Consider the following 14,055-nt stretch of genomic DNA (forward strand, 5'->3'; position numbering starts at 1 on the left):
TCAATAGTGCTAACAGACGGGCGTACCGAACGGCCACCTTGATCCGATCAGCTTATCTCTTTCTTGCTTTCACACATAGCCGCGTCCTTAACGGACCTTCCACTCGATTGCACAGACCTCGGACCGTTCCAACCGGTACGCCCGTCTGTTAGTGTTTTTACACTTAACTCGCAACTTTCTTCATAGATGTCCTGCTGTCCACACTAGCGACGTCACGAGCGACGTCACGCGTTCGCGGCTAACTGATGACGTCGACGTCATCTGACGTCGCGATGAACGAGGTCGTGGTTGCCGTCATGGTCGCCCTTCGCTAGGACCTATGAGGAAACCTGGTGTTAGATTGCTGTTGAAATGTGGTACTATTGTGCTGATACTGTTACTAATTAGGTATGTAAAGAAAAAAAACCGTAAGTAGTGCCCAGACAGGAGTTGGAGTAGGAAACAAAACACTACAATAAAAATAGAATGAAATGTTTTTCAAATTAATTCCAATTTTGAATTTTGCTGAATATTGTATCTTCTAGAGTCTAGACTAAATGTTGTCTCACCTGTGTCTCTGCGCCTCACTGGGCCGCAGCCGCAGCTCCAGCGCTACTTGGCTAACTAGCGCGGCGACCAGCGCGCTAGCGAGCGCCACAATTTGGAAGCGCGCGCATAAAAGCTGCCGCGCCGCGCACGCTAGGGCCAGCCCGGCGTGACGCGCCGCGAGCGTCAGGGACCAGGGGCCGCGCCAGCCTGGCCCGCCGATGCAGATTCCCGACTAGTAAAAAAAATTAGATATTTAAACGATTCTCCCGAAGTATTACAATATATTGAGTTGTAGTGAGTTGACAGGCCATCGTTTTAACGTTGTACGTTGCGTATGTGCTAAAAATGTAGGTATAGTGCTAAAACTTATTTGGGTACCTGTAGAACGTCCCATAACGCCGCACAGGCGCCCCACGCCGCAGCCGCGACAGCAGGCAACGCCAGATCAGTCCTGGCCGCTCTCCACCTTAACAGCGCCAGCATCAGCGAGGCATGTGCCGCGGCGCCTCCAGCCGCTAGCGCGCCCCGTCTGCCTCGCGCGGCAGCCATGCTTAGCGTGGCGGCTGCTAGGGCTTGGAGGCAGCCTGCGCCGCAGAGAGCGCGCCACGCGCACGTCCAGCCGCCGACGCAGACGCCGTACCACTAAGGAAGTAAACTTTTTAATTGGCTTATCAAAAACAGTTACTAATATTATTTATGAATCTTTATTATCTATTAAACCCTGCTGCCAATGAACAGCAGCCAAGCCACAATAAACCTCGGATCGGGCGGCTCGGGCCTATGGCGACTAGAGAACAGTGCCCACACTATACAAATACATATCTTACCTTAATATAAGACGTATAAATAAACCCCTGTTGAAGACCAATGAACAGCCCCATCGGAAAGCTAAGCAGCGCCCTTGGATCGCGCACTATAGACCGCGCATCAGGCGGTGGCGCGGGCGCCGACGTGGCGCCATAAACGCCTAGGCCTATGGCGACTAGAGCGAGTAGCGCCCAGACGGCCACGAGCGCTCGGCGACCGTCCGAGGTTAGTGTGGTGCCGGAGAGGGATTGCACGTCGGGGCAGCCCGCCGCTCCACAGGTTTGCTCCTTGAGAAAAAAAAACTCAATTGAAATGGATTCCTATTAATGGTGGTTAGCAAAATAGAGTGGATGATGGACTGGCTAGACTGCTTCCACTGACAATATAATTACAAGCATAATATATATATTATTATTTATGGTCACCATCTCACCATTATCGCGCGTGACGTGACAGTAGGTATGAGCACTCGTTTCTATGTTTCTAATGACGAATGGGCATTACACACAGGAAGTTATGTTGCGCGAAAACATGGATATACATATGTTAATTTATTATTACCTCATATTCTTCATCTGGAAAATACGAGTCATCAGGCGGTGGCCACCCCGGCACCGTCGCGTTTGTAGGCACAGCCGTGAAGAGGGCCGGAGACATGTCTTCGGGCCAGATGAGGAGCGCCCCGCCGAGCAGCAGGGACCCACACACCAGCCCTAGATCCTGCGCCGCCCGGAGCGCCCGCAGAGCCCTCCTTAAAGCTATCTTCCGTCTACACTCATCGCCCGCTGCCTGAGCTAATGTAGTCGCTGACGCACATAACGCAAGCGACATCGGAGACAAAGCGAAACCGCAAGCCCCATAAAGTGGAAGTAACACAGAAAGAGGAGTAGCAGCTATATGCGCTGTTAATAATATACAGACTAGAACGTGCGCCACCGTGATGACTACTCTAGTCCCAGTCTTTTGAAGAATTAAAGGGGAGAACGGTGCTACTAAAGCTGCTACCGTGTGCATGATTGCTAGCGGCATAGCTCCTGCTTCCGCGCCTGCGAAGGCTGTGAAAGGGAGCAGGGCAGTTGCGCAAAGGCCGCTGGCTACACAGAGGAGACTGAATCGTTGGACAACGGGTTTGGGGATCTTGGGGGGTTGGCGGGCGATGAGCCGGCGGACTGAAGCCGCGCCGACGGATGAGGCCACGGAGTCCCGGCGGCGGGAGGATGTGGGAATTGCGGGCGCTCTGGCTGAGGATTTCGGCTTCTTCCAGAGCCATTCTTTCTTGTATATTGTGCTTACAGGAATCTGTTGGAAGAAAAATAAGTCAAAGAGCTTCTCCGGAAGTACCTACATAGTAGATTTTTTACTCGCAAAGTAAAAGTAGACTGGTAGCTAGATTTAAATGTCGCAAAAAATAAAAATTCTCTATATATATTGACCCATTAATCCATGTTTTTGGCCTATGCATTGTTTTTGTTGTCTTCGTCTCCATCAGCGATATTATCTTGTGGTAGGCTCTGCTTACATTAGAACATTCCCTGATACACTATGGATGTTATTGGTTTCTTTCTCTCCTACTTACTTGTTTGATAGCATGGTGTCGATGTGGATCAGAGACCGTGCGGGCTGCAGTGCGCACGGAGGCTGGCCGCGACCGCTCCGTCAAGTCCGGCAGGCTGCCCATGAGACTGCTTACACTATCTCATCTGTAACAATGATACCTACTCTTAACAGGGAAGATTATTATTTGGAAGTCCGTGCTTTTATCTGCTGTGACTGCTCTGCAATTATGTACGCCTTTTACCTAAGCTAAGCGGGTTATCTGGCGTCCAAAATACGGGATTATTCCCTACGAGGAAAACGTCCAAAGCTTACAAACTCAAAGCAAAAGGGTAGGAGTGTATGAAACCAAGCCCCCTGCGGGCTCAGCATGGTTCCATTTTTATCGACTATCACTATGGCCGTCACTTTCGCACTTACATACTTGTTAGAACGTGACAGGCATGGTGACAAACGATAAAAATGCCACCGTGCTACTAAGGGCTGATGGTTACCTTAGTACCTACTACCTACCTAACCTAACATCTTAGTAGGTTCTAGTTTAGAAAAGATACGGAGTAAGCTTCTGTATTTACATATATTTATTTATCAAACAACATGGCTCATAACTCATAAAGCTATGAAAAAAACACACATAAGATAAAAGTACCTAGACAATAATAATATACTCATCCCAGATATGAAAAGCTTTCATCACTGCGATCCCTATCCACTTTACATTCCTCATGACTTAATGCTAACTTGCGTTTGATGTCTAAATAACCTTTATACCATGTTTACGCATAATTAAATCGCTTTTCGTAAACATGGTATTCGAATACGTTTAAAGATAAAATCCGTCAACGAGTAAGTCACCCGTGCAAGATAGGATTCCACGGGTTACGTGATACTCGTTTAAAGTCTAAAAGCAAGTATTCTATAGAGATGAGGAGATTATAATAACAAAAGAGTTGGACCAAGCAAGTTAAGTATACCTATAGACTGATGTCTTATGTTATGTTGTGTAATTTAGATATGAATAGTTGTAAATATGAAATACTGTGATGATTGACATGTAAAACTATGTTTTATAAAGGCATAAATGAATGAATGAGTAGGCAGCATGATAATTAGTTAACCTACGCATGCGCTATCATACAAAAAAAGAGCTTATTTTTCCTTATAATCAAATGTATTCCGTTAAAACGTGGATTGACAATTAAATCAAATTCAAACTCTCATTTACAATTCATTCATTCATTCTCATGTTTTCATCATAGTTTTAAAACAAAAGTTTTATCGCAGCAAAGCAGTTACAATTCCGATAAACGTTCCACGTTTCAACATTTCCACGAGTTGGAACGTTCAGAGTTTATCGCAGTGAAGTTAGTCGGGAAAATGGAACAAACACATTGGTGCAAATATGGAACAGTTGTGCTATTCATGAATTGAGTTCGAACGTTTCTGCTGACAGAGCGAAATAGTTAGAGGCTAGGCACTTCAGGTTATTTACTTACTCTGCATACCAACCTGTTTTTAACCAACTTCCAAAAAAGGAGGAGGTTATCAATTCGACCGTTTTTTTGTATGTACGTCAAAACTCGTCAACGAAAACAACACAAAAGGTAATCACGGTTCATATCCCGGTCGATATAAGTCTAGTGAAAGTAATGGTCGTTTATATACAGGATGATTCAGGACATTCAGGACACGTCTTTTTAAAGGCAGTTAGAAAAAAGTTCATAGACCCACCTAGTGGAACTCTGCAACATAGGCACACGACGACAAATCGGTTAACCAAAACAAAGTGTGCCTATGTTGCACCAAACCTAAGTTCCACTAGGTACAGCAAGGGTTCAGCATCAGCTCTATTTTGGGTACTGCTCTCCCAAGTGCTCATCAAGATGTGACAGATTACCAAAATAGCGTGGGCCTATGTTGCACCAAACCTGAGTTCCACTAGGTACAGCAAGGGTTCAGCATCAGCTCTATCTTGGGTACTGCTCTCCCAAGTGCTCATCAAGATGTGACGGATGACCAAAATAGCGTGGGCCTATGTTGCACCAAACCTGAGTTCCAATAGGTACAGCCAGGGTTCAGCATCAGCTCTATCTTGGGTACTGCTCTCCCAAGTGCTCATCAAGATGTGACGGATGGCCAAAATAGCGTTGGCCTATGTTGCACCAAACCTGAGTTCCACTAGGTACAGCCAGGGTTCAGCATCAGCTCAATCTTGGGTACTGCTCTCCCAAGTGCTCATCAAGATGTGACGGATGGCCAAAATAGCGTTGGCCTATGTTGCACCAAACCTGAGTTCCACTAGGTACAGCCAAGGTTCAGCATCAGCTCAATCTTGGGTACTGCTCTCCCAAGTGCTGATCATGATGTGATGGATGACCAAAATAGCGTGGGACTATGTTGTACCAAACCTGTGTTCCACTAAGTACAGCCAGGGTTCAGCATCAGCTCTATCTTGGGTACTGCTCTCCCAAGTGCTCATCAAGGCGTGTCGGATGATCAAAACAGCGTGAGCCTATGTTGCACCAAACCTGAGTTCCACTAGGTACAGCCAGGGTGAACCCTGCCAGCCAGGGTGGTTTGGTGCATCAGCTCTATCTTGGGTACTGCTCTCCCAAGTTCTCATCAAGATGTGACGGATGGCCAAAATAGCGTTGGCCTATGTTGCACCAAACCTGAGTTCCACTAGGTACAGCCAGGGTTCAGCATCAGCTCAGATCTATGTATACTAAAACCTTCTCCAGAATGTAAGAAACACTTTTCTGAAAACCGCATCAAAATCGGTTCAGCCAAACGCGAGATAATCGCGAACAAATATACATACATACATACATACATACATACGGGTCAAACTGAGAACCTCCTTTTTTTTGAAGGGGGTTAAAAATGGTCACGTTTTCTCATTTGTAGTCTGACTCTTTCGCACTCATGCGATGTTCATATACTTGATGGCTTCCCTTTCGCACACTTCAGCTGTCTGTCAAGCGCGAGCGCGAAAATGACAAGTCTGTGTATCTCACTCAAGTGTGACATTTTATTTTCTTCATACTCAAAGTGCTGTCATAACGGTTAAAAAGGTTTTATCTTTGTTAATTAAATGTTGTAGGGTATCCATGAGTGTAGATAATTAAATTTGTCCTTACCAAAAAGTATAACAATAGAAAAAAAGCGCGATTGTTTTACTTAAATATTGTGGTGAACGATTCTTTTACATTTACTGATTGTGTAGGCTTAGTCCTGCTCACGTCTCATGAATCACCCTGTGTATCCTGACATGGCGCAGTCGGTTGGATGCGAACTACTACTACTGCGACTGTCAGATAATATGTTCCATATTCATAATGACAACGCCACATAATAAAACAAAAAAAATGAACATACGTACATACCTACATATATATGTCGTAGTCAGATCGTATAATCCGCCGTATTACATTACGGCTAGCCGTTTTACAAAACAGGGGCGTTTGTCATTGCGATACGTTCTTCAATAATAAAATAAAATAAAATAAAAATAAGGCGGCCTACGTTTAGCCGCATCGTATCTACTATTTAGATTGTAGAGTGACCAGTTCTTTCGGTCGCCTACGTAACCGGAGTTTGACAATGTTTGCAATTTAATTTATTTTTACCATGGTCCCACCGTACTACATGTGTTTCTTTTCCAAAACATTTCCTTCACAACTTAAATAGACGGAGCCCCGCAAGCGGGGCTCCTATTTCTGGGCGGTTTGCCCTTCGGGCATCTGAAGCTACCTAACGAACCTAACCTACCTACCCTTTTTTCCCCAAAGTGTAATGTTTTCACGGACGTCTCACTAAATCAATAGGTAGGTAGGTTAGGTTCGTTAGGTAGCTTCAGATGCCCGAAGGGCAAATCGCTTAGAAATAGGTCGCGGGGCTCCGTCTAGTTAAGTTGCGAAGGAAATGTTTAAAAAAAAAAAACAGTCCGACGAACTCCAGACTTGATGGACACCCCAGCGTTTTTCATAGTTTGTTGTTGTTATGTCAGGCAGCGCCACGAGTGTTAAAAATGGGAACTAAAACTGTCAAAGCGGCGGCTAATGACTCGCTGTATTACATTACAGCTAGCCGTGTTGAAGAACGTATGGCGCCGAATACATTCCGGCGGATTTTCATTCAGCCGCATTCAATCCGGCTAATCGTCGAACCGCCGTATTTCAAAACGCCCCTGTTTTGTAAAACGGCTAGCCGTAATGTAATACGGCGGATTATACGATCCGACTGCGACATATACATACCCACATACATACCGGTCAAAATCATAACCCTCCTTTGCGTTGCCGTCGGGTAATAATTGCATTATGAGGAGTAGGTAGATACAATTGGTTTAAAGTACTATATATGTACTCGTATTTATTAGAACTAGACATTTTGAGCTTAATAATGGCATTCTCACTATGTGGTCGAAATATGCCAAAATTCTCTGAAGGTATATCTTTTAAATGGAAAGTCTAAATAAGCCCCCTAATACTTCAAGTTTGAGATCGTCCTAGGTCGATAGCGATACTCGGTAAGTTAGGTTAGGTCATCGCCTGACCTCATTTAGACAAGGTCACCGCCCATGACCTTTTGCCCAACTATTCGCCCCCCCCCCCCGACTTCTTAGGATTAACCAATTGTTAAAATTCGCGTTGCTACCTCACGGCTACAAAATCTATGAAGCGTAAAGCGTAAGCATAAAGCTTTCAAACGTAAGACCAAAGAGAATAATATAACCACTACGTTTTATGTAAGACTAGCAATTCGCCCCGGCTTCGCACGGGTTACACAAAACCTAAACAAATTATACACTACCTTCCTCAAGAATCCCTCTATTGATAGGTGAAAACCGCATGTAAATCCGTTTAGTATTTTACGCATCTATGTAATATAAGATATGTAATCTGTGTAATGTAATGTAATCTATGTAATTATGATACATAAGGAATTTTTGTATCTCGTAGGTTCATTCGTCTCAGTCTGTCATATAAACAGCGTGAGATCTAAGTACATTAGTATTCATTATTAAGAAAAAACTAGGCTTAACTCGTTGTGTCTAGCGTCCAACTTATTGCGAGCCCATTCATTATATGGGCCTATTGCTGCCACGTTTCTAAAGCCCCAAGAGGTAATCGAAATTCCACTAACCCGGTGTCAACCGGTTAAACCTGGAGTTACCATGGTTACCAGTACAATTTGACACTGGGTTAACGGTTTAACCGCTTAACCCCGGGTTAGTGGATTGGTGCAAGTGAGCTTTAGGCTCTATTCAAATAGCTGGAGCAATATAACAAAACCTTCTAAGATAAATAATGAAATTAATCTAATTGAGTTTTAAGGCGAGGTATGCCCGGGGAAAATTTTCAGATTCTGTCAAATTACCCCATTTCACACACAAGCACACTTCACGCACACTACCTCACTTTACTGGGACAGGTCAGTGACCCAAGCTGTTTTTTTTAAGATGCAGATGAGAGCATTTTGAGTTTAGTGTTAACCATTGGCCTTTTTAGAGGAACAGGAACTGTAAAAGCGTTCCATTGAAAGAAGAAAGAGAAACAATACATTTTATCTTGCTTTCCTTGTCTGTTAATGTCAAACGTGACGTACTTAAATGTAAATAATCTAATTCATTTGATTGTTGTTGAGATGCGCATTGCGCATACTAAATAAACCGAATAAATACAGAAGTCTTCAGATGTAGGTAATACGTTATTTAGGTACCAACTGTATTCTGTCCGGCTTTCGATAAGGCGCAAAATCAATTCAATGACAATTTCAATGAACTCATATGTGTATTCCGATGATGTTATTAGTATATAACTTACCTTAGCTTCAAATTGTATATAATTATTATATAGTTATTAATACAGTCACCTGCAATAATATGTTACACAACGAAAGGCCTCAATAATATCTGACACGACCTTATTTGTAGAGCCATAAGAGCGTGTCACATATTCTTGCGGCCTTCAAAGAGATAGGTATCTATACAGGGTGTCCCAAGAAGTAGTGATATACTGAAGCTGAGAGGTAGAGGACCTAGAGGGCTATCTGAATCACCCCCATGTATGTTCCGCGATTTTTCGTATTTTCGGAGTTATGATTTTTTTTAATTTTTAACCTATCGCCGAGTACGATGAGGTTTTTATTTATGGTGACGTGAATTATTGCGGTAGATGCTTGATTTTTTTTGTGTGTTAAGCTGATAGATAGGCCAATTCAGTATGGTAACATTTACTATCGTTAGATCTCTGAATGGAATTAAAAAAAAAATTAATGCCAAGAAAGATAAAATTACCCAGTATGTTTTATTTTTCTAAGCGCCCTTGAAGTTGTGAACATACTGGGTAATTTTATCTTTCTTGCCATTAATTTTTTTTTAATTCCATTCAAAGATCTAACGATAGTAAATGTTACCACACTGAATTGGCCTATCTATCAGCGTAGCACACAAAAAAAATCAAGCATCTACCGCAATAATTCACGTCACCATAAATAAAAATCTCATCGTACTCGGCGACAGGTGAAAAATTTAAAAAAATCATAACTCCGAAAATACGAAAAATCGCGGAACATACATGGGGGTGATTCAGATAGCCCTCTAGGTCCTCTACCTCCCAGCTTCAGTATATCACTACTTCTTGGGACACCCTGTATATATACCTTTGGATTCAATTGGCGCAAAGGACAGTTTGACGAAAATGAGTTATGTATACATTTTTTTTTTCAGAATTCTAACCGTTCTGGCCCCGTAGCCAACGTGCCAATCGCTTACGCTCCGTAGCGATCGAAACGCAACTGTCACTGTCACACTAATATGGAAGAGTGATAGAGAGACACAAAGCGATTCGATGGCGAAGCGATAGCGATTGTCACCTTGGCTAGGCCGGCTGCATAGTTAAAATTTCGATACCTCGAGAAAAGTTGCTTTTACGACCCAATTTTTACACTATGAGCTTGCAAAAACAGCTTAGCTCAAGGGGCGTAAATGACCAGTTAGTTATAAATTATAAGTTCAAAGATAGTATCGTAAAGGTTATTACTAGTGATGTACCGACTATAGTTTTGGCCGACTAGTCGGCTAGTCGGCCAAATTCATAATCGTTACTTCCCGATAAAGATTATATATGTATGGCAACTGTAGTAGATTTATTTATTCAAGTTCGGATGCATTATAAAAACATTTTTTTTTGTCCTTGCGTCGTCGCGCTTTCAATATCAACTGAAAGATGTTCTATGCTACTGCGACGATACACCTACATAATTACCTATACATGAATTTAATATGAACACAAGCTCATTTTGTAACCTAAATACGTATTTGAGTAAAATGGGCATGTAACATTTGATTAATATTGGCTTTTTATTTTATTTATGTCCTGCTTTCTGTAATTAATAATAGACCGACTAATCGGCCTTTTTTGCCGACTAGTCGCCGACTAATCGCCGACTACAAATGTGGCCGCATAGTCGGCTTTCCCGACTAGTCGGTACATCCCTAGTTATTACCACTAAATATTAATACTATTGTAAAGGACTTACAAGTCTTTTGTCGTCCTTTAAGCCCATCATTTGTCATGATAATAAAATTTTCCATGTCGTATCGTCAAGATAGTCGTAAAGGACATATTTTCCTATTGATATTATTTTACTTGCCCTTTACGACCCGCCCTAAAATGATTTAACCATAAGTATACGAGGTGAACCAGGTTGTAAAGGAATTTTCTAATATTTCTGTCGTTTACTACCACAAATCAGTTTCTTAACTTTACATTTAAAACAAATAACATGGACGTAGCGGTGTATAATATCAAATAAGTCGTTTTCTGTGACCTTTATTACTATAATGTAATCTTTGCCCTTAAATTTGAAAGCATTTACGCTAAGAGTTTTTTCCGCAGTTATCTTTGATTATGGACTATATGGATTAAGGTCTATAATGCCAAATTAATGAATAGTTTTATGAGTCCTTTGTTACCAAAATATAATGTTTGCCATTCAAATGTTTTTCCCCCAAATATTATTGTTTTACTCGCAGTGTAATCTCTTATAGTCTTGCGACAACATACTAGCCTGTGCATAATACACTCTGAACCTTTCCGGCTCGCATTTCTTGTTGGTTAGGAGAACGAAACATGTGTATCACCGACTGCCCATTGCGTCGCTTTCCTGATTCTCATCGGATACGCAGCTTGACTGGCGTAGGGTTATGTTATGACTGTTTATTTTCCGTCTCTGAGCGGTGGAAGTTGTTGTTGTTTGTGCGTAATTTAATTATTTGTGTCATTGGTTGAGCTCGGCTACAATAACTAGTTGAAATAAAGAACAATGCTTCGTTTCAAACACACTCACAAAGTTTGGAACGTATCAGGACGAACTGATAATTAATACTTAATGACTAAAGACCGAATCGGTTTTAATTAATTCGTTTACTTAATTGTTTCACAATGAGTCCTGTTACATTTAAGGACCATAATACTGTACGAAGACATTGCTGTAGGACTGATGGGCGAGATAGAAAATTGTGAATAATTATTTCACGTTTTCTCCATAGAGTCTGGCTACTGAAATATTACACAAATGTTTGGCGGGAAATTAAAAAAATCTTGGGCTGGTCACACTTTTTGTAGTAGGAATTATAGTTTTGATACTAGAAAACATTTTACATTTTCTGTGCACACGTAAGGTACCTAAGAATATAAGTTAAATATACGTTGACGTGCACTCAAAATCAGGTCACATAATTTCTACACATATGTTAACACTTTCTCACCATATACCATTGTAACAAGTCGAAAAATTAAATGTAGTGTAAATAAGACCTAGCTCGATGATACCGTATTATTATTCCATCACCAAAAAATACATAAGTACTATGCCAAATTTGCTTAAATGCTAAGTATCATAATATTTATAGAGCCCCAACCTCCTAGTTTGTTTACATTTGCTTACGACTTGTAAACATTGCAGTTTTTCGTCATACAACGCTACACGTCGACTTCGCACATTGTCGTAATTATTTACGAGCTTAAATATTAGTTTGCGGACCTCACTCAGTATAGACATTATTAATATTATTTAAAATAAACCCATTATAAACCCCAAACAATTTGAATGAATGACATAAATTGACAACTGACTTTTAGTTTTTTTTCTATCATAGGCAATTGGTGATACAACAATGAAATATCTCTCAACAAAGCTATCTCTCTTTTGGCTAGCCAGACTCTAGTAAATGTAAGGAAAAAGTTTTTATTAATAATAATAATAATACATTCATTTACTTCAGATAAGTGATCCATAATTACACAATAATCAAATTAATTCACAAAATTAGAATAAAAACAATATAAGTAGGTACATTAAAATTAAAATCAATAACAATAAGTAAAAAATATAATATTAAAAATGAAAACTGACGCCCTGTGCAGCTTATCCCAGTGAAGCTGGAAAGGGCCGTCTAGGCGCTCTGCCACCGTCTGAAGGAGGCTATTCGGGCTGCCGCGCAGGCGCCTCACCAAGGACGCAACGCGCTTGCGCATTATGGCATGGAAGCCATCCGTACGTCTCTCGCAAAACATTTCCGATGCACTGCAATGGCGCGGCAGCCCCAACAGCATCCTAAAGCTTATATTGGACGCGTAGGGCGCTGAGAGCCCGTTTAGTGTAGTTGATCCATAGGCTGCAGTTAATTTGTGGCTTAGTAGTTTTTAGTACATTACCGTAACTTGACCCCCTAGGAAACTATTGATACTGGATAGGAATGGAATCGATTGGCATCCAAAAATAGCATGTGAAAAATAAAAGTTTTCATTGTCATACAAATTGTCTGGGAAAAGTTTTCCTCGCTTTTTGGGATTTTTCTAGCCGGATTTTTTCTCTGGTTGCATACAAGCTTTTGATTCTCAATAGGAATGGGATCGATTGGCATAAAAAAAAGGTTTGTCAAAAATTTCCTTTTCCTCGCACCCTGTATGTTTTTTCCAAAATCTGTAAAGCCAATCTTCATTCATTTGAAATCGAAGGAAGGTCTTCTAAGACCGTTTTCTCGTAGCAGCACGGGATCTGGTAGCTGCCCTCACTGACCTAAAAAGAAAATCCACCCTGTATAAGGCGGCTAGCTTTAAGCACTGGGATATTTAGTTTACCGTCTTCATTAACATGACTACCGTGACTGGTAACTAATACACCCCGAATTTGGAATAAAATAGTCTGAGAATGTCACTTACGACCCCCTACTAAACAAGATACACTAAATTACCAAAAAATGTATGGGTGTAAAAGACATTCATAGTGTTTTTGACCAATTGTAAAGGACATTGAGTAACTTCTTTCGTATTTAATTCATACAATGACTGCTAATTCAGGGTAAAGTTACTAAAATTTTGAGTACTTTAAAAATGTAGCTTCATAAACAACAAAAATATTATATAAATATCAACATAAAAAAAAATCGCTGTTTTTCGCGTCTTATGAAAACTAAAATTTTGCCCTTTACGCCAACTGAACCCAAAGCTATCGATACTATTCCAGGTGACTGTACCTAGCTAATAAGAAAAAATTGCATGCTTCTACAAGTGAACTGTACGCATCCAGAATTACTGTCCACCTATCCATCACTACATTTTTGCAAATAAACATTTCTTTATCTTTATCAATAAGTAAAGTCCTGGCACTGGCAGGGTGAAAATTGGTGGGTGGAAAATAGGTACTATTATCAAAATTTTAATGTAGGTAAATTGTATTTTATACATGTAGAAATGTAACCTACCTACTTACTTACTGTATATATTAGGATTGCACATAAATTTGATATACATAGAATGTTGCACTATGCGGGGACTGATTTAGCTACGGTGTAAGCAGTACGGTACCGCTTTTTACACGACTGCCGAAACAAAAAGAGTGTATTGTTTTCAGCGTTCATGTTTGTATGTATTTATTACTAAAGTAAAAAGTAAACTAATCTGAAAAAAAATCTTAAAATTACGCAAACATTGTATATGCATTTACATATATAAATTATCTTATACCTTTAAATTATATTTGGGTGCTTTAGGATAATTATTCTATTTTGTTTTCAAATACTTAAGGTATATGGAAAGAGAGGTATGGGTACTGTGAATATCATCACCTGCGTGATAGGGCACAGCACAGCGGATG

General features: G+C 40.9%; 1 protein-coding gene and 1 long non-coding RNA gene across 3 annotated transcripts in view; one reads left to right on the forward strand and one right to left on the reverse strand.

Annotated features, from left to right (window-relative positions):
* LOC134657026 (uncharacterized) overlaps window positions 1-14,055 on the forward strand; it is a 61,099-nt gene that overhangs the window by 6,342 nt on the left and 40,702 nt on the right. The window lies entirely within an intron of this gene.
* LOC134656883 (uncharacterized) lies at window positions 139-3,059 on the reverse strand. 2 transcript variants are annotated; one of them, XM_063512422.1, is made up of 6 exons: window positions 2,912-3,059; window positions 1,897-2,634; window positions 1,356-1,622; window positions 907-1,170; window positions 549-760; window positions 139-317 (listed from the first exon to the last, which is right to left on the reverse strand). In XM_063512422.1, exons 1-6 carry the CDS (start codon window positions 3,011-3,013, stop codon window positions 311-313), a joined length of 1,590 nt encoding a protein of 529 aa, XP_063368492.1. In that variant the 5' UTR covers window positions 3,014-3,059; the 3' UTR covers window positions 139-310. The 2 variants fall into 2 exon arrangements, with proteins under 2 accessions (XP_063368492.1, XP_063368493.1); XM_063512423.1 differs by lacking the exon at window positions 139-317 and having other exon boundaries at window positions 545-760.

Source organism: Cydia amplana, chromosome 19, assembly GCF_948474715.1.
Source record: "Cydia amplana chromosome 19, ilCydAmpl1.1, whole genome shotgun sequence".
In the NCBI taxonomy this organism is placed as follows: domain Eukaryota; kingdom Metazoa; phylum Arthropoda; class Insecta; order Lepidoptera; family Tortricidae; genus Cydia; species Cydia amplana.

Coding starts and splice junctions, on each gene's coding strand:
- LOC134656883 (XM_063512422.1), bottom strand. CDS start 3,013: ATGGGCAGCCTGCCGGACTTGACGGAGCGGTCGCGGCCAGCCTCCGTG. Junction 1,623..1,896: donor TTCCAGATGAAGAATATGAG/GTAATAATAAAT, acceptor TTTTTTCTCAAG/GAGCAAACCTGTGGAGCGGC. Junction 1,171..1,355: donor TTTATACGTCTTATATTAAG/GTAAGATATGTA, acceptor TTACTTCCTTAG/TGGTACGGCGTCTGCGTCGG.